At 42.8% G+C, this 21,570-nt stretch overlaps 1 protein-coding gene across 1 annotated transcript in view; it reads right to left on the bottom strand.

Moving 5' to 3' along the window:
* Positions 1-2,210: 2,210 nt before the first annotated feature.
* LOC129112420 (DENN domain-containing protein 5B-like) overlaps positions 2,211-21,570 on the bottom strand; it is a 66,743-nt gene continuing 47,383 nt past the window's right edge. Inside the window, 14 exon segments of the mRNA XM_054624513.1 lie at positions 2,211-2,357; positions 3,318-3,463; positions 4,026-4,147; positions 5,877-6,005; positions 7,015-7,096; positions 7,191-7,272; positions 8,296-8,448; positions 9,297-9,428; positions 10,843-10,933; positions 11,723-11,873; positions 14,060-14,291; positions 15,360-15,811; positions 15,814-15,949; positions 19,806-19,993. Coding sequence (XP_054480488.1) covers positions 2,238-2,357; positions 3,318-3,463; positions 4,026-4,147; positions 5,877-6,005; positions 7,015-7,096; positions 7,191-7,272; positions 8,296-8,448; positions 9,297-9,428; positions 10,843-10,933; positions 11,723-11,873; positions 14,060-14,291; positions 15,360-15,811; positions 15,814-15,949; positions 19,806-19,993 — 2,216 coding nt within the window. The 3' untranslated portion in view covers positions 2,211-2,237.

The raw sequence follows: 21,570 nt of genomic DNA, 5'->3' as shown, positions 1-21,570 counted from the left end.
TTTTCATGCTGAATGACTTGTTTCTAAGAAACCTATGAATGTATGAATGGAAACACAAGTTTCAAAGTTGTGATTTTGTGTTATTCTTTGTGTACTCATGACCTCACTGCCACTTAATGCTGTAAGAAGGACCCTGAGTTTGTGTCCTTGGTATTTTACAGGTTCATTACAGTATTTGTAGACTTTAAGGTCGAGGGTTTAGTCATTTTCAACCATCATTTTATTGACTTCCAGGAAGTTTCCTGGAAATACCTATGTAATTTGGTACTAATTATAGGAGAGAATAGAGACAAAGCTCTAAGAGAGTTATAAATGTGATAGGTGAGTTTTTGTTGTTGTTCAATTTATTCAAATAACATTACAAAAATTATAATTTAAGTAAGACCTGATTTTTGTGTGTCTACAGCGGTGAGTGTTTGCAGAGCTGCATGACGGGTACTCACTGTATCCTCGTCCAGACAGCGACGTGATGCTGATGCGTCTGGTCTGGGACGGCGAGCGCTGCAGCGGGGGGGTGCACCAGCCCCTCCCAGAATCCTCCTCTCCGCTGGGCACCGCCAGCTCACCGATCAGGACCCTCTCCAGGCTGCCGTCGTCCACGCCCTTACCAAGCCACCGACCACATGGAAACCTGGAGGGGGCGGAGCCAACAGTGTGTGTGAGAGGGGTTTAGATGGATCTGTTTGAGTCTAATTGGTTGATACACTGTTTTTATTTTATTTTCCCCAATGTCCTTACGGTTTCTTTTTTTCTTCTGCAAGAGAGCGCCTTGAACTCAAAAAGTCAAGATACTTGACCCTTAATAATAACGTGCTTCATATTCACGTGCTGTGTATATTTTAGAAAGCTACGAAAACCTCAAAGGAAGTTAAAGGTTTCTGGAACCGAGAAACATAATCTTCCTAAAAAAGAACTTTGTCTGGAACTGATGTTGGACTTGATGTAGACTCATTCTCTTCCTGCTTTCTTTTCCTCACTTTCTATAAAGTGAGATATAACTGAGGAATTTTCTATTTTTTTTATAATTTGGTGACTATATATCTACATCAGATGGCAGATTCTTCAAAACCTATACACCAAGGCGTCTCTCCTTATTGTCCATACATTTAATGGCAATCCATCTGATCATTGTGGAGATATTTGACCGTGAACTACAACAACCTCATGGTGGCGCTGGAGGGAGAGTCAGAGGTTTACCAATACCCTTTATTAACAATCCACAGGGTATTTTTTTTGTCTTAAAACAGCCATAAATCTCAGCTTTTATCTGAGCTTTTAGCAGATCAGGATTGTCTGTAAGAACTATCACCTCATCAGAGAGCTGTTGAGATATTTCAGTGTGGGTGGTGGACACACGGAGTGACGGAGCAGAGCTGAGACCACACAGCCTCCACTCACCTGTATGTGTGTCCTGTGATCTCGTTGCGCACCATGACGCAGTCCACCAGCCATTTAGCCAGCAGGCCGGCGTTATCGTGGCCCAGCTGCACTGTGGTCAGCTTCCCCAGGTTCTGACACTAAACACAGACACACAGCGAGGGAGAATCTAATTAATCTCATACTGCAGTATCAAACCCTACTATATATACTTTATCAGTGTACAATCACCTGATGTACAAAGGACTGTTATTACTGCTGCTGTTTTACTATCTGACAATATGTCATTATCTATCATTAAATCAAAGTTAACACAAGGACATTTCTTTTTGTGTTGATTTTGGTGGTGGTAATGTTTTTACGAGGACCAGAGTCCCTTTAGAAAACATCTAATTCTACTGCAGCAGGGTCTGTCTCACTCAGTCCTGGTTCTGGTAATCCTGTTCCTCCCTCTCCTTCATCTTTCAGTTAGTTAAATCAAATAATGTTATTAAGATTTCTACATGTTTCTTCATCTCATTTTCATAATTAATCATGGACTCCATCGAAAGGAGAATTAGTTGAATTAAATCCTTAATCCTGTTCAAGGATGCTATCCCAGAATGCACTGGGCTGAAGTTTCTACACTTAGTAGCTCATGACATTTAGCTACATGAAACATGTATCTTTAATCCAAATCTCTTAGTAGTTTAGAGCAGCGCTAATACTGACAGTGCAGACAGGAAGTAGAAAACAGAGCAACATTTAGATTCATGGCTGAGACTGTAGCTGAAATAAGTTTGGTGTTCTACTCTGAAAACACTTTCTAGCAGGGGGACAGACCAGCTATACCCGATCCAAACTTAACAAGACAACACAGGCTACTGGGGAAACAGGTGACAGGACAGATGGAGGTAATGGGAGATGGATGAAAGGTGGAGCAGGGGGCTTTCTCTAACCTTGAACAAGGCGGAGATGTGCATGTGAGGCCTGAAAGCAGACTGAGGGAGACGGAAACACTTGTTAACATAACAGATGGACAATCAAAATGGTGATGTGGTGATCTCACAACCAAAAACAAGATCATCAACCGTCGTGCAGACAGAACAAAAACATCACCTGTGGCAACATGCACCCGAAGAGACATGCAGGGTGTGCAGGAAGGGATTTATGTCTGTATGAGTTTAACAACAGCGGACTAGTTTAATCGTCTCAGCAATCCAGATAATGTCCTCATCAGACCAAGCGGTCAACTGACCTCTCAAATGAAACAGATGGACACTCTTTTTTTAAAAACAGCCTTTGTTTTTTTTATTTAGAGTAATCACAATAACTCACCTGCAGTGTATATTGTTTTATCTATATCGTATTGATGTTAGATTTCCGAATGTAGGTTATAGGTTGTGGAAGTGCACTGATGTTACAACACAGTTCATGGTCTCATGTGATTTGATCAAATTTATTTATTTACATTATTTCATATTTTGAATTTTTATGTTTATTTATTATTTAATATTATCATATAAACTTGTATATAAAGTGTATATATATTTTATATTTATTTATTAATCTTATATTTATTTTGATGTCACAGTGACAGAGGAGTTAAACACAGAGTGATGATGTCACGGTGACAGAGGAGGTAAACAGAGTGATGATGTCACGGTGACAGAGGAGGTAAACACAGAGTGATGATGTCACGGTGACAGAGGAGGTAAACACAGAGTGATGATGTCACGGTGACAGAGGAGAGTGATGATGTCACACAGAGTGAGTGATGTCACGGTGACAGAGGAGGTAAACACAGAGTGATGATGTCACGGTGACAGAGGATGTAAACACAAATTGGTAGCAGAAGATCACACCCAACACACAAAAAAACCTGGACATCACCCAAACTGCACTCGGAGCGAACGACTGTTTGCTCAGCTTTTGAAAAGGTCAAAGGTCACACCACTCACGTCAAAGGTCATCTCCAGGACGTTCTTGGGGATCTGCATGATGCCTGAGTCTCCCAGCTCTCCAGAAACACACACCCAGGGGTTGGAGGTGGTCATGGTGTTGCTCAGCTTCTTGATGGGGATGATGACGACTCGATATGGGATCACTGCGGGGGGGGGGGGCATCGCGTCAGAGCCAGAGCAGAGAACCAAACACTAACATGCTAATTAGACTCAATGTAGGTTATCTAAGTGGGTCGATGTAATTATGAAATCACAGATTCGGGGCGAACACTGCAGCAGAAAGGAAACGGAGGCTTTAAAGCATGGCCTGTGGCTGCAGACATACACAGTCCGCATGTACAGTGTGTTCATTTATCTGAATGGGATTAGCTATGAGCTGAATAATACATTGTGATTTAAATCTTTGATTAAACCTTACATATATCCTCATGGTTTATTCATACTAATAACTCAGCCAGTCATTGATCCACATTCATCCATGGAGCAGCTGACATTAACCAAATAACTCAGGAGTCAGGGGGGATACTGTCAATACTTTACAAAACTCACTACAGTGCAAAGGTTTATCGCCTACCCTCCCATTCATTAGGGTCCAATCAGAATGCTCCACACTGTCTCATTCTAACCAATCATGACTTTGGATTTGAAAAGTGAAGCTTAAATCTGATTGGATAGAGGTCGGAGGTGACACAGGGCAGAACTCACTGATGGTGGTGAAGACGCTGGTGAAGCAGAAGTAGTCGACGGTGTTGAGGGAGAGCAGGTGGAAGAGGAACTGCTCCTTCTCCTCCTCACAGCGCAGGAAGGCGTAGCGCTTGTACAGCTTCCTGCAGACAAAGCAATGCACAGCCAGGTCAGGGTCACTTTACAACATCATCATCATCTGCTGTTCAAGCCCCGCCCCCTTTTCTTTAATGTTTGAAGCATGTCAGTCTTGCGTTTTGATATGGTTTTATGTTAGATCAGCTGCTGGTAATGGATGGCCATGTATCATTATGTAAACCAGAGAGAAGTGTCTTTTCTTGGTGTTCTTTTAATTTGATGAAATTGTATTAAGATCATTTTCGTGATAAAAAATAAAGACTATGGTTCATATTATGTAAAACTCCAAATACCTTTCAAGATATTCTTCATTGAGATGAAGAGGACAGTGCTGCTGTGCCACCATAAGCCTGGCAGTATACTTCAAACTAAAGTACTAGTTCACTCAGGCAGAATTTATGTACTAAAGGGAAATATTTCTCCAGGATGGTCAGCTTCATGAGGTGGGATGGGGTATTTTTTCCACTTTTTTGAATTTGAAGATATAACTGTATAACAGCACTTCATTTATAAATAATATGACATTTCTCTAAAAATGTTGCTTGTATACCAAGCATCTAATGCATGTATTAATATGACTTTCTCCTGTCATTAAGTAGAGTATGTACAGTTCTAGAGTGTTGGGGACCATCTCTCCCACTGGTTGAGAGAAGATCCTGACTGCATCCTAATGAAAAGTTTAGGGATCCTGATGATGTTTTGTTATGGTGATAAGTTAACCAGATGTGCATTTGCCAAATCAACATGATCATTAAGGTATTTTCTGTTGTGGAAGTGAGACATACTACCTTGAAACATTTGTAATAAAGCGTAAATGCCTTTGTGTGTTGAAAGAAAGTGCATCTTAACTGTGCTAATTGCTGCCCCTTGTGGCTGATGGTGAGAAACACACTCACTGTACTGTAACCTGCCACAAGGGGCAGCAGTGAGCGCATTTCAGCTAGATGAACGACAACGAGGCAAAGAGCACGTCACCATAGACTGTATAAAAGAAGAGGATGTAGTCGACGACATGGCGCCAATCATTGGTTTGTGGACTGCCATTTTGAAATCTCGAGCTTGGAATTTTGTCCGCTGCCATCTTGATTATATAATGTTTTTATGTATACGTTCACAATGTTTACTGAGGTAATAAATCAAGTGAGAAGTATGATTATTTTCTCATAGACTTCTATACAACCAGAGGAGTCGCCCCCTGACGGACATTAGAGAGAATTCAAGTTGGAGACACTTCCACATTGGCTTCACTTTTCAGACCTGGAGGCAACGTCCACTTCTTTAATACAGTCTATAGACAGCACACTGTGGACCAATATGGACCAATGAGGAGGTTTATGTTTTATCTGAAGTATTAGCAAACAATACGTTTCACTGTCATTTTAAGGATGGGGACAAATTAGCTGGTTTGGTAAATACAGGTCTGGTCTGATAAAGAGCAGCCACTGTCTCCCATGAGGTGGAAGACAATGAGATTTAATTACTTGTACAGAAGAAGTGCAAATATCGAGTCCAAAAGCTGGATGGTGGTCTTAATAATAAAATTAATTTCGTTTTGATCACACACTGGTCTGATGGGTTTACCAATAACTCATCTTTTGGGACGTGCAAAGATATTAGTACGGCTTCATCTCAGAACATTGGACTCATCTCACCCATCAAAAGCACAGAGCGAGTGTGTGTGTGTGTGTTTGTGTGTATATGTGTGTGTGTAGAGTTAACCACACGTGTGCTCACTTGGTTAAGGCGTGTCGGCACAGCAGCTGTTTGAGGTGTTGAGAGAGCAGCTTCTTCTCCAGGGACAGGCGGATCCAGGCCCGGGCTCGTCCCACGTCCGTCTTTATCTCGGACATGCTCTGGATGTGCCTGAGGAGACGGACAATGGAGGGACAGAAGACAGATGAAGGCTGGTAAAAACAGGCACAGCGCCATAAAAGACAATCCTTATGACTCTGATGATCAGTGACTGTTACTACAGTTAGAGTGTGTGTGTGCAGTCTGTCTTCTTCTCCAGGTCTCTGTAGTACATAGGAGCTTTTCTGCTCGACGTCCTTTTACATTTAGCACAAAACTCACTGTACTTACTATGTTCACTATATGTTATGTAATATTAAAATTCTGTTTGTATAAATCTACCATTGCTACTCCTGTCTACTGTTTAAAACACTCTCTATTGGCCCAAAAACATAGAGGCCTTAGGAAGCCTTAAAAAAACAAAACGTTTTCAGTGTATGCACCCAGTAAGCTGTAACTGTCTTTGGGGAGCCATCTTGGAACACTGTATCCAGTTCTTTTAATACATCCATGTTATATGTGAGGATGGTGGTGTACTAGAGATGGAATGCCAAGAGCAAGAATGCTGCTAATAATCAATCTGTTATTATTTTCTCAATGTATCTATTAACTGTTTGGTCTATAAAATATCAGGGATATAGTAAATAGTGTTCAAATGTCTTGTTTTGTCCAACCAACAGTCAAAAAAAACAAACGTATTTAGTTTACTATCACAGAAGACAAAGACCAGCAACAAATCCTCACATTTGACAAACTGAGAACGTTTAGCATTTTTGCATTGAAAATGAAATGAGTAAGGGAAATAAGTGCCTATAATTCTGTAATTTAACAAATGGTCAGTGCGAAGATGCAGCTTTAGAAAGATGAGATTGTAGTTTTATCATATGGGCATTTCTGAAATACTGCAGGTAGGAAAACAACTAGGACAATGCATGTAATCTCTTTGATTACCCGTTTCTGTAATTGACAATATAATTAACCTTTAACCTGCAATGAACCTAGGATGGACTACTGTCTGTACTTAATCAGCAGTGTGCTACTGCAGCTGTTTCTGTCATCACTAGTGGACAGCAGTACGTACCTCATATCCTGTATGAGGGACACGCGGAGACACGGCATCGCTAATGAACAGTCCGACTTCCTCCTCTCTGGAACATTTGACACTGTTGAAGAGAAGAACAGGATATCAAGGCTTCTTTACAACCAGAGATGTGTCTAAAGACAATGCAGGTAAGACTGTGTGTGTGTGTGTGTTACCTGGCGACTCGGCCTGCTGCTGCTCCAGCTTCTCCTCTCTGGCCTGGTAGTGCAGCAGGTGGGACCACAGGGCCGACTTCCCCTGAGAGGTCAGAGAAGAGAAGCAGAGTCACGACACACGAAAAGACAGCTGATGCGTTCACTGACCAAGAGGAAGATCACTCTCACACTCATGATTTACCAGGTAATAACCTCTTAGCTTTAAAATCCAATATGATTATACATTACATTACATTACAGTCATTTAGCAGACGCTTTTATCCAAAGCGACTTACAATCAGTAGTATATTACATATCATTCACCCATTCACACACTGATGACAGGCTACCATGCAAGGTGCCACCATCAGACTCTAACTAACATTCATGCAACATCCAGTCCACACCGATGGCAAGCCTTCGGGAGTCTTTCCCAAGGACACATCGACTGCCGAAGCCGGGTATCGAACCACCGACCCTCTGATTGGAGAACTACCTTGCTCTCCACTACGCCACAGCCGCCCTACAAACCTGATCAACTGCAGTGTGTTTATACATGTGCCATCAGATTGTTTTATTATAAATCTGTTTAGAAGTGTGGTTGTATGATGTACTTCTCCATAGTCAGTGTATTACTACAGTAGATGGAGTTTAGAAAACAGGAGTACTAGCACGGGAGCAAAGCAATGTTCTGCTGTGGACGTATTTTAGACACTTAAATGAATCAATATCAGATTAAGTGTACACTTTATTTAAATTATTTTTCATCTCTTTACCTTGCTGTCAGACTCTCTTCAAAGCCACCAGATTCCTTTGTTAAAGCAGTCATTTCACCTCACAGAACACAAGAGTTGATGGTCTATCGCTGCCTCCATCAGTTAGTTTGCTTGTGTTATTGTGTGACTTTGATGAATCCGAACAAACCAACAACACATAGACCAAACTCAGATTCTGTGAGGTTAATTCTTTGACAGGCAATTGTTTATCAAAGGAGTCTCGTGGCTTTGAAGAGAGCGTAGATAAAGGCTTCAGTTCTCTATCTCTATTATTATTAGTGTGTGTGTGTGTGTGTGTGTGTGTGTGTGTGTGTGTGTGTGTGTGTGTTTGTGTGTGTGTGTGTTCTGACCTGTTTGACCTGCAGCCCGTGGCTCCAGATCCTCTCCAGCAGGTCACACAGGCTGGCGATCAGAGTGTTCTCCTCCAGTCCGGTGATGTTGGCCTCACCGTGGCCCAGCTCCACCGCCTCCCGGCCCATCTTCTCCACCAGCATACGCTTGGTCTGAACAAACACACAGACAGACACAGACACACACTGTTAGAGAGCAATCAATGGGAAGATTACAATAACAATATGGCTTCTATATGGAGTTCTACAGACCACCATGTGGAATTATTATTCATGTTGAATAATGCCAGTGTACTCTGGTGCAATACATAGCAGCGTGGTTCAAACTAAATATTTCCAAGATCCTGAGAGAATAGGTATTTTATTCTAAACTCACTTAATTTGAAAAAAATATAAATGAGCCTGAACAATACAGAAAATACATTAACAGATCAAGAAAATAAATAAAATAATAACTGAAGGAAATGCATATAGATTCACGTTATAAAGTCAACCAAGATATATTTTAATATGCAACGAAAATTATAGTAGTCTATATAGTCTATTAGCAGTGTATTTCTCATACCAGTAGACTATTTATCTTAATTATTACCACAATTCCATTGGTTCCCGTTACAAAGAGGAAGTTCCATGTGTCTGATATATGGTGCTGGTTTGAAGTGAAAAAGACTGGCGTCGACAGGAGGAATTTAATAATATGAATCAACATATGTTTGTGTCTCAGATGGTTTTTTTTTTTATTCGGATGTTCCTAAAACGTGCAGAAACACTTAATGTTGATGCAACATGAGACATTACCTTTGTCTCTACCTTCATGAGTCATTCATGAGGGATGAGCTTTGTGTTAATGTGTGTGTGTGTGTGTGTGTGTGTGTGTGTGTGTGTGTGTGTGTGTGTGTGTGTTTGTGTTTGTGTGTGACTGAGTAAAGGTGTCAGGAGGCTCACTGATGAATCTCATGTGGTCTTTAAGTGCAGGGACTCGCTGAGGTCAGATGTCTCACCTTCATGCGGCACTCCTTGAGCAGCCCCTCCACAAACTTCCAGTTGGTCTGGGCGATGACGGCGGGGGACAGATCGGACAGTTTGGGCTGCCGGAGGTTCTTCCCCAGGCTGCGGGCCTCCTGCATGTATTTCTGGGGAGCAAACAGAACCAGTTAGTGAGCTCTGGAGAACAGACCTGAGCAATACAGTAATGAAGAGAAATGCTTGATGTGATGTGTAGTTTTTATGCACACACACACACTACAGCTCCAACAGACAAAGATAGCTCTGTCTGCTTTCAATCAGGCTGTTGACATTTTTTCAAGTGACAAGATGTGACAATCCAACACAAAGAATTGGTGTGAGTTAAGAGGAGAGGGTGTGACACCGGAGAGGAGTGAAAGCCGGGGCGTCCTTTAAGAAGGAGTGGGAGTGTCGGGAGGTAAGCCGGGTTCCCACTGAAGACATAACTGAAGTGGCACAGCTTTTCCACAATGTTCCATAGCTCAGAGTGCCTGTTTTCAGCTCGGACACTTCTAAGGGCCTGGTCCAACCAGTGTTTATAACAGAGAGATTTTAGGCTGCATTAATAATTCATGAAATATAGATTATTTTTTTCAGAACCAGACTAGGCCCAATCCGGTAATGGTTGTTTGATGCTATATTAATGCTCTGAATTTGTCAAATGTAGCACTTTTAAAGCTATAATAATAAATATAATTATATAAAAGTTATATTCATAAAATGAAACCCCATTTTTGATACTCTCTTTTTGTTTGATCATTTCTGCAGTAGCAATTCAATGTATTTCCTTTCAGTAATTCTCTCTCTCTATAGTAGTAGTTCTTATTAGAAGTGGCGGAGTCAGCCATTCCCACAGTGGATTCAGATTGCCAACCTGAGCTCAAGGGATTGACAGGAAAACTATTTATGCATGTAATCCAGAACAATTTGATATTGACCCTGACTGTTTACAGTTCACTCTCACTACACCACATCGGAGCTGGATTATACTGCTCCACCCTGCCCTCTGCTGCTGCTGCTTCAGTGAGAATGTAGGGTGGGTATGGGGTGGAGGGGTCCGACAGAGGAAGACCACGACACAGACAGCTCCTCCACATACCAGGCAGGACGCAGAGGCAGACTTTTTAGGCGGTTTGATAGGCGGAGGGGACGCTTTGTCCCACTCCCAAAACGCCATGGAGTTCTGCAGGATCAGACAGCCCTCCACCTGCTGATGAGGAGGAGGAGGAGGAGGAGGAAGAGGGGTACGACCCAAACCCCCGGACCGACGGGCACAGGACACACGAGCAGACAGGAGAGGAAAGGAACAAAAGAGAAGAATGGAGGAGACAACAGAAGGCAGCATGCACATGAAGTCTTCACAAAGAGGATGACAAAGAAAGCTCAAACAGAAACTCAGACGCGAAACAACAACAACCAACAAAAATAAGACGCCATGAGACAGACAAAGAAAAAATAAACATGCTTTTACGCTACATGGCGTTAGAGAAGAGAGGAGGGGACGGGGCGGGTTATGGGGCGGTTGTGAGGAGGTTCTTCTACCTCTTTCAGGTCGTTGTCCAGGCCCAGGTGCTCCGTTTGTTGTCGGTGACGGTCTTGCCTTCGCTTAGCGGTCGCCGTCCTGTGAGACCACCTGCAGTTCAACAATAGGTCAGTAGACAACTTCAAAAAAGATTTCAAAGCCTTTCAAATACTATTTATTAACACATTGTGCCATTTCCAGGATTCTGTCTTCCTCTTTGCCAAAAACAAGGAGGAGGTTATTAAATCATTGCTTACTCCATCACTCTTCTGTTTGATGCACTTTAAAGGAATAGTCCAACAGCTTGGTAAATAAGATTACTTGCTTACTTTCTAAGAGAGATACGAGAAGACTGTAAAAAAAAAAAAATGTCTTAAGATTTATGTATACAGAGGGAATCAGGAAGCTGTTAGCCTAGCTTAGCATAAATACTGGGGGAAACAGCTAGCCTGGCTCAGTTCAAAGTGAAAAATAAGCAGACCAGAGGTTTGACCAGGGACCTCTGTTGCAGGTCATCGCCCATTTCTCACTCTCCCTTCCTGTCATCTGCCAATAGTCTGTTATAGGACTAAAATGAACATATAAGTGTATAGTATCTCCTAAAAATCCAATGGACTGACATAATAATCAGATAAATGTGATTAATGCTGAAATTAAATCCCACTTAAGACATTTGACTGTTTCAAAGCACACATTCACTTGGAGTCATATCCTCGCGGAACAAAATTTAGCTCTTAGTGATTCAGTCTATTCTAAAATTCAGAAAAACAAAATATATCTTTTTCCACACGATTCCCTAAGCATGACACGTGAAGAGACCGTGTCAAAATCAGTCCAGTGTGGGTGTTAAAGTGCTGACTTCATCTGCTGCTTTCTTATACGAGGTGAAGGTGGACTCACTTGTTACTGGTCGGCCCTGTGTTGAGCACGTCGGCCTGCAGTTTGGGGAAGAATCCCTGCTCGTATTTGCCCTGACCGATCTTCATGTCCAGCAGGTGCGGGTGGATGGCGGTGTGGTCAATCTTCATCAGCCGCTGCTCGATGGCATGAGCTGTAGGGGGAGAAGCAATCCAACGCTCACATAAACATGGATGTTTGATAAGACTTCATCATGCTGCATCGTGCTGCAAATCCAGTTAATATGGCAATGGCTTTTTGCTTTAACTTTAAATGTAGGCCATAAGGTTTTTGTGTTGAGACTGGTTTTATTGATGGTGAACATAGTGGCTTGTATTCCATACAGGTGCCATACAAGGTCAGTGTGTCTGTATGTTACTACTTTGGAGTTAGACATAAATAAATACTGTTTAATCTCATTTTAAATGTGCGTTGTTGATTGTGTTTGATAGATGTAGAGGGGTGGTCTGTAAGACGCAATTCACACATTAGGAGTTTCTGACCTTTGATAACCCGGGTGTACACCTGATGTTACCCATCAGGATCAGTTACCTCTACTGACTTAAGATGATCAGTATTACCAGACCTGTGAGAACAATTGTTTAATGTCCTCTGTAGCTCTGGAGGAGCTTTGTCAAGTCTGAAATAATGCTGAACAGGATTATGAAAAGGAAAAATGTATTTATTTTTAGTGGTAATTTGACTGCAGCTCTGGAACGGTCTTTCAGTTACGACTTGATGTGCTGACACGGTTTCCACTTTTAAATCCTGTCTTAACACACACTTTTAGCAACTTGCCTTTTTCGCCTGTCAATTAATTTCATTTATTTATTTATTCATTCATATATTTTTTAAATAGAACTGTGTTGTGCAACCACTTGATTTAAAGTTTATATTAATAGTTTCACCTGTCCTACCCTATTAGGTCTTCATTGATTCATCTGTAAATGTATTTTACATGTCTTTTAACTGTGAGTTTTTATTTTGCTGTTTTTATAACTTGATATTTTCTACTGCTATTGATCTGCTGTCTATAGAAAGCATTTTGTGCTTCCAGCTTGAAAACATTATTTTTTTATAATTAATAAAATTATCTTTTATTATTATTATTATTATCAATGGCCGACCGTTTGTCCGCGTCTGCTTGTTGTCAAACTGTCTGGGTTATGTCGCCCTGCATGCTCCAGCACTGAGCTGGTTCTGTATCGGACTGGACTCAGACAGGAGCAGCAGAATCAATCTCAGCTCAGGAGCGAGCAGCGAGCGAGGGCACTGGAGCGAACCGCCGGGGGGGAAGCCAGGCTGCCTATTGTCTGAGTAACTGGCTACCTGCACGCACCATCGCCCCCAAATGAGCTCGCCACCTGAGGTTGAAGCTCGACATGGTTCGGCCCATTAGCATGAAACAGTGTGGGTTCGAGCGTCGTTGAGCTTTAATTGTGGACGGTGATAAAAAAGCTCAACATGGACATGCATGCATACACGTGAAAGAATGCAGGGAAGGACTGAAACGATAGAGGGAGATGATGATCTGAGCTGTAAATCGCTACCAAACGGAGAATTTTGAGCCAAACTTAAAGCTAATACCATCCGTCATATATAGCTACAGCCATAGCTGTGTTTTCAATCATGTGTCTGATATATCAGACATATCATTATATAACAGCTTATAAAAGTCTTTCAGTATGTATTCATAATACATAATAATCAGTTATTTGGTGTTGATTAGGGTTTAATGTATGGTAATGGCATAGATTCCCTGCTGGCCTCCACCAGTCTGAGTCAGTCCTGAGTCGGACCTCCTGCCTCACTCTGCACATTCAGCACCAATTAAAGGCTTAATGAAGGAAAAAAGCCACGCAGCACTAATTAAGAAAATACAGACCTGACCAAACACACAAGTGTGTGCTTGTGCTTATGTGTTTGTTTGTGAGAGAGTGAGAAAGAGTGATGGAGTGTTTGCTGTGTTGGGATGCAGAGAAAAGGAGAAGTGTGGTTTTCCTGGTCACTGGGGAGAGCTGAGCTGCTTCCAGACACTAAAACCAGAGACCAGAGGAGGAGGAGGAGGAGGAGGAGGCAGGGAGATTGAAGCAGTGTGTGTGTGTGTGTGTGTGTGTGTGTGTGTGTGTGTGTGTGTGTGTGTGTGTGTGTTTTTGAAATTGCATGGTGCATTGTAGTCCCGTCTGACCTCGGCTAATTGACGGACAGACATGTGCAGCTGATTCAAACCATTCTATTTCCATCACCGTGGATCGTTCCCTCCAAACACTTCTAAACATGTTCCAATGTTTAATCACGCAAAGTTAAAACCTTGCTGGCAGCGCTCCCTGCTGAGCTTACCGGACTCCTTGAGGATGGAGCACCTCTGGTAGCTGGAGGAGCGGAGGCTGGGGGCGCGCACGTTGTAGAGGCGGGCCTTGTCGATGCGACCGTCGAAGACGCGGAGCAGTGGCTCCTTCTCCTCCCACTGCGACATGATCTTGTTGTCGATGAAGGTGGCGAACATCTGCGTCTCGATGAAGTGGGAGAGGAAGGGGAGGTAGGGCTCCGGCTGGTCGGACAGAAACGAGGCCTGGAAGCAGAAATATATGTTCATTCAGACAAATTAAAGACAAGAACAAATAGGACCCACCGCTGATTCAATCATTGTGATCACCTGTGTTTGCTCTTATAGACAAATACAAGAAGTTTGGATTGTAAATTAGGAGCATTTTCACCATATAAAGCACGGAAAAGGAGAAAAGATACATTTTAGATTATGTCCAGGCTAAAACATAATTTTTCTCATCCACAAACAAAGCTTTCCATCTCCGTAGTGGATAAATCTCAAAACGGCAGCATTGCATTTTGGTGTAGATGTTGAAAACTGAGCTTCTGGAAGGGAGGGAGGGAGGCCTGAAGGGTCGGGCTGTCAGTGTCGCTGTCTTGGCGACTTTTTCTCTAAATTTAAAGACTTTTGGAGCTAGTGCTGCTAGCTACTTTCATCGGAAAAGAGTTGGCAACACTGGGCTGAGTTTTTTGGTTGGATAATTTTTTTTAATCTAGCATATTCTTGCTAGTTATTCAAGATTACCAACTCTGCCTTTAACAAATGAACTTTATTCATTCCTTGTGATCATTCATTTTAAATATCAATATAGTCGGCAACAGAGATGTATTTGTCTGGCAGATGTAGTTTTCACAGGACGTAGCATCTACCAGCCACCATCAAACCACTTAATACTGCTCATTCAGCTGTTTGTAATATGTAAATGACAGAAATGAAATTGTTTCTCCACTGCTAAGCCGGCAGTGGAGGTAGTCTCAGAGCCGAATTGGCAGGACTAAGTCTGTGTATTGTGGGGTTTTCTTTTCTCTCTGTATAAAAGGCACTAATAACAGAGAGTGGAATATGTTTAACTATTGCCTGTCAGTTCATACATTACTTTCTCATCTCTTAAAAAAAAGAATTCCACCATGATCAATAGAATGCATTAAATAGACCCAGTGATCTGTGATTGGTATGTCAGCTGACATGCTTCCAATAATAGGTGAATGGCCCGACAATCCTGATCAGAGCACCCTTAAAAAACAGACCAGGTCCAGAAATAAGTGATTTTCTTTTCTGCACTTTTTATGCGTTTGAGCTCGATTTAGTCACCTTATCAAAGTTGTGCATCTGCTCCCTGTTGGTGAGCCAGGACTCCAGGTCCGGGGCGCTTTGGATGACGAAGGCCTCGTAGTCTGCAAACATGGTGGTGAAGCGGCTGGCGAACACCTCCCTCAGCTGGACGTTCAGCTTGGCGTTCCTCAGCTCCTCCTCGTCAGCCGCCGTCCGGCCCCCATGCCCCTCGGTGCCCTGAGCTCTCACCCCGGCCCTCAGGGCGTCCACGCGGGCCACCGTCACCCCGGTGCGCTTGGTGAGGGCCTGCAGCCTCTCCAGGGTGGCGTTCCCCTGCAGCAGCTCAAGCACCGCCAGCTCCTCCCCCGCGAGGTTGCCGTTGCGCCCGTCGTCCTCCAGCTGCCGCAGGACGACGGTCTTGCGCTCCCTGCCGGGGGTTGAGGGTGTGCTGCCGGGAGCGCTGCCGGGACTGGTGCGGGTCCGCGGCGGGGCCCCGTGTTGGTGGAGATGCCGAAGCTCAACAGCACCTCGCTGAGCTCCTTGATGAACTCGGTCTTGTTGGGGAACTGGGGAAAGTCCTCTGGAAGCTCGATGTAGTGGTTGTCAATGTCCACAAAACACAGGTTGGCCTGGGACAAGGACAGATATTCATATTACAAGAGCAGAGCAATATTATAATTGAGATTACTGACATTTTTGGAATGTACATTTTTTTTTAGCAAATCTCAACATCATAGACAGAAAATGAAAAGTGTCCTTTGGGTGCCACTGATGGAAGGAGCAGGCGTAGGGCGAGGGTATTATCAGGGGTCAGGTTGAGGATAGACGGGTTTTAGGAGGAGTGGCGGGTGCTGGGACATGAGGAGCAGAGGATGTAGGTCAGTGTCTGATTGATAATAGCGCATTGTCGGAGATCAACCCTAAATCTGACATAATGGAGTTGGCATCACACCCTCATACGGGATCAAAGTAAAACCTGATTATACTCTAAACCACTCAATCCAAGTGTGCTACCGATGTACACATGCCACAGATATAGCGATAGAAAACCTCCAGATTAAATTCTGAAGGTCAGACCCCTGTGCATGGTGTGTTCAAGTGCTGGTGGAATCTCCAACATCCATATATAAAATTGCAATGCAATAGAGGGCTGCAGGGATGACGTATTTTCAAGGGGTCAACCCGGAAGTCAGTATCAGGACAGTTTCTTCAATAAAAAAAAACAATATAGATTTTTAAACCTTTGAAAATCTCTGTGGCAAACAAACATTTATGACACTTAAAGGTTTTTGTTCAGCAATATATTTTATGAATTCTGAAGCCTAAATGCATTCACCGGAAGTAATTAGCTAAAAGTTGGAAATAAAGAACTACATCACAGTCGCATGATCTGATCTAAAAGCTGAAGGAGGACTAGTGTTCTAGTGATGACGTTCAGTCTTCTCTTTTAGGCCCGTGAGATCTTCTAAATTCACCACAGGGGTTTTACTGACTTATTTTATATCGTAGAAGAAAACGTGAAAATCTCTTAAACTTGTGGTAACGATAACCCTCTATAGCTATATAGTCAGAACACTGAAGCTGAAAAACCAACCACACCAAACATGCACTTTGATAAGGGGATAATACCCTTAGTAAGGGCTGGGGTTGATCAGCCACCACTGCATGTTGGTAGAGACGTTACAAAACATGCTACAAAAACCCAAGCAGAAGCGCCTTGGTTGGTAGGTTAGGGTTAGGGGTTAGAGTGCATGCCGTGGCGTGTGGCTCGGAGGTAGAGCGGGTCATCTACCAATAGGAAGACCTGCGGTTCGCTCCTCAAGTCAATGTTGATGTGTTCTTCGGTAAGAAACTTAACTCCAAATTAAGGGTTAGTTAGTCCTGATGGGCAGGTGGCACATTGCATGGTAGCCCCTGTCATCAGTGTATGAATGGGTAAATGTTGACATTTAGGTTTGATTCCCGTCCTGGTTACATTTTGTAGCCCCCCCGCCTTGTCTCAGCTCTGCCTCTACTCTGTCAAATAAAGGCTAAAGTTCCCCCATAAGCAGATCAGAAGCCTTTTCGTCTCCAGAAATGTTGCCCTAGTTTGTATCTAAAGCCCACTAGGAATAATTGCATACACACAAGGAGTGAAAAGAGGAGAAAACTGTAGAAAAGGAATGATAACAGTGCCACATGATCTTCTCTGAAACATAACAACGTTATCATCTGACATGAGGTAAAGAAAAGAAGAAGACCTGGATTAAAGTACAGGGTTCAGAAGGACAAACACTGTCTGGCTTTAATTCCACAATTACATTCCCTCTCTCTCTAATCGTGTCCTCTCTGCTTGGCTTTTAGCGATTCTTTCATCATCAGCCAGTTTCTGGGTCACAGCCACTTCAAAGGACTGTTCAGCAACGCAGGGAGATTCACCAGTCTGAGCGGGCGGGAGGTGGAGGGAGGGATCCCGGTGTGGGGGAGAAGGAGGAGGGGAGGAGAGGCACGACGGGCCTCGCGGGCGCTCCTGCACTGGATAGGATAATTAGCATCCATACGGAATGTGCCGGATTAACGAGTGCCGGGAGTCAGGGGGGGATGATGTGAGCCGAGCCGGAAGCTGGCGAGTCGGGATGTTCCGCTTTGTTAGGGCCTTATCTGGCTTTGACACATGAACACACACACACACACACACACACACACACACGAACAGTAACCCTGAATAGGGCACAATACTGGTTTAGATCCAGTACACTGTCACCTCCTCACTGTCTGACAAGTGCTGAAATAAAGAACAATGCAGAGACTGAATCCACTTCGCCTTGAGGTGTATTTGTAGAGGAACGATAGGTAAATCCCTGTCCTGTTGTGTGTGTGTGCGTGTGTTTGTGTGTGTGTGTTTGTGTGTGTGCGTGTGGTTGTTTAGCTTTCAGTTTTTCAGTTTTTGTTTTTTTTGTATAGCCCAGAATCACAAATTACAAATTTGCCTCAGAGGGCTTTACAATCTGTACACATGCGACATCCTCTGTCCTTCCCTCACATCGGCACAGGATTTACGGTTTACAACAGAGAGGTGCTTTTCTGCAATTTCCTGTCTGTCTGAACAGGAGCCTGGTAGTCTGTTGTCCAGTATTGGCCTTGGACGGTGGACTGTCAGCAGTAATGAGTGTTGACTTCATGCTGCTGCAGCTTGTGCATGCACACACATACAGTACTGAGAGTACTTTACTTGTGGTAGACTTCCATTGTACACCAAACCTTACCTGAGCTAAGATTAACTCACAGGCATTAAACCCTGAGTCCCAAGTAGAGATGTCACTATATGACATTTTGATATCACCATTATTGTCAGAGGAAATATCACGGTTTAACAATTTTCCAGATTATTAACCAGATTATCTCTAAAAAGGCCTAAATATATTATTTTACATAAAAACACACAATTCAAATAAACAGGAAATAAAAGATTGTATTTTTAATGATAAATAAACGTATTATGAGCTACTTCGAGCTGGTCATACTTATATATTTTTTGTAGAGCAGTGAAAACATCTCCTTCAAACAACTGTCCATATATTTAGGTTTCTAACCAATACTGAATGGAGCTTGACCCACTATAAGGTAACCAAATGGATCCTCCGTACCAGAGACGTACGGTTCTGCTCTGTCCGTTATAAATAACAGTTGTTCCAGTAAACTGATGCGAGACCGGTTGTCACAGGTCAACAACGCAGGAATCATGAACCAAATATGTCGTAGCTTCTTCAATTCTTAATCCCAATGGCATATTTTCTGGCCCCGCAATTTATTTGGTGTACTTGGAATACATAAGGCCACTCTCCTTAACTCAGTGGATCCAAGAGGTGATTTCATTGAAATGAATAAGTTGCAAATGTACATAAAGGGCAACTGGAACACAATGTCTTTAGATATGTCTGGCGCAACAGTGTTTTGGACATACGGTTGTATTTTTTGTTACTTATTTATAGAGCTGCACAGTTGGTCTACTGATCAACAGAAGGTTGGTCGCCAACTGTTTTGGTGGTAGATGGACCGTTGAAGTGGTTTTTTTAGGCAGACATGTCTGAGGTCGCTTTTACCATCTTCAGACTTTTTGTGGACTGAATTGATCGAGAGGCTGATCTGCAGACTTACTTTATTCATTATTATGGTATTATCATTTTCTTCCCCCATAATTATGAAATATTATTATTGTTATCACTTCCATTTTTAGTGTAATTACTTTTTCTTTTTCTGTATGCCTACATTTTATTTATTTCTGTGATCTGTGTGACCCTGGGTGAGAGGATGTAGGAGTGGGAGAGGGAGGGAGGAGTAAAGGGGGAGGGGTGATAATAACAGACTGTGGATATATCTACTGGTCAAGATGACTTTACGTCATTAAGTCCTAAAAAACAAAAACACTAACATGTCTTATCCCTGGGCTAACCTGAAGATTAACAAAAGGCCTAGAATTAACCATGCATAAGGTGGTCTGTGTACCTCCTGAGGCAGTTCCAGCTTGGAGCGGTCGGCGCCCTCTTTGGACTGCAGGCCCATCAGGTAGGGGACTGGAGCGTCCAGGAAGTGGAGGAGAGAGGCTGGCAGGATGGGAACGTAGACGTGCTGCCACTGGAAGGGAAACAGCAGGGTGGTGATGCCCTCGGCCACGGTCATCAACCGCTGGTAGTCTGAGAGAAGGACAAAGAATCATAGTGATATCAGTAGACAATCTACAAGCTCTCTATGGTTTATTCTTTAGGAGGGAGGAACACAAATCTGACAGAACATGGAGGGAAGAAGCACTTTATCTCTGTGCTCTAGCCCAGGGATACATTCATTTATATATTTATATACATATATAAAGTTTCACTTTTTACACACCTAAAACAGCTGGTCACTGTGGTTTTTATCAAATGCTACTCAAACAGGAGGAATAAGTGTATTTGTTGGCGACTATTTTCAGCGGCGGATAAATCCACATTTGATGCTGTAGTGAGTATTTTTTGGCAGCAGGAGGATGTGTGTGGGATTGAGTCAAAATAAACTACAGTGTGTGTGTGTGTGTGTGTTCATGGTGATGAAGCTAACATGTCAGCCACTGCAACAGTGTGGCTCACTGACAAAAAAATAAAGAAAGAAAAAGATAATTTGTGTGATACAGTCATTGTAGGTTTGGCTCCTCAAATAGGATCCGCTGACAAGAAAACAATTAAAGAATTTCATCGTACTTGTCTTTAAATACTGAAAACGATTTTGCAATTACACAGGAATTAATTCATTTTGCAAGTAAAGCTTTTTAAATGAAGCATGTAACAAAAGCCATAATTCAAATTCAAGATTATACATAAAGGTCATTTTACATAGTATATGAAAGCTTGGTTATGCGTTTTCAATAAACTCTATGAGCATGTGAGGATGATTTTATTGCACTACGCAGACTCTCAAACTTACTAGAGGGAGTGGGGGATAAAAGGGTAAGAGGTTTATGAAATACATATATGCTGAGAGTATTGATGTGAGGAGAGAGATTTTAATCAGGCGATTCAAATTGAATCCTAGAGTGAGTTTAGGGTTAAACACAGGAGGAATTACATTCTGATGGATTCTTTTCAATCATATCTTCACGTGTGTGTGTGTGTGTGTGTGTGTGTGTGTGTGTGTGTGTGTGTGTGTGTGTGTGTGTGTGTGTGTGTGTGAGAGAGAGAGAGAGAGTATTGCCTCTGTCCCCTAAAACAGATTAAGGCCAGCGGTTGCAGGCGGGCTTTCGTATTGAGCTCAGCAGCAGTTTCATCAGATGTTATTGTGATGACCAGAGTGAAAAGCCTGCACAACCTCGAGGAAAGAAAAAAAAATGAAAAAAAGAAGTGGAATAAAACATGAAGGCCTCCCCCCTCTCTCATTTCCTTTAGCTCTGTCTAGTTCAGTTGGTGTCCTCCTATCTGTACGTACACATATGGAATCTGTGCTTTTTCATTGGAAATGCATTGAGCTCTCCGGTGCCTTAAACCACAGACCACATTGATTTATATTCAACAGCAGAAACCCAACGAGGAGCAGCTGCTCTGCTTGCACTCCTTGATGAGAGAACGTGTGTTTTTAGAGTGTGTACGTGTCTTTTAGACACGCGCACACACACACACACACACACACACACACACACACACACACACACACACACACACACACACTACTGCAGCCCGCTGACTTTGTATGAACAGCAGCTCTAATGATCCAGATGCTGATGAAGTGGGAACATACTTCAGAA

This window comes from Anoplopoma fimbria, chromosome 23 (genome assembly GCF_027596085.1).
Source record: "Anoplopoma fimbria isolate UVic2021 breed Golden Eagle Sablefish chromosome 23, Afim_UVic_2022, whole genome shotgun sequence".
Classification (NCBI taxonomy): Eukaryota; Metazoa; Chordata; class Actinopteri; order Perciformes; family Anoplopomatidae; genus Anoplopoma; species Anoplopoma fimbria.
The sequence above is the reverse complement of the archived record's forward strand: the minus strand, read 5'-3'. Positions and strand labels throughout refer to the sequence as shown.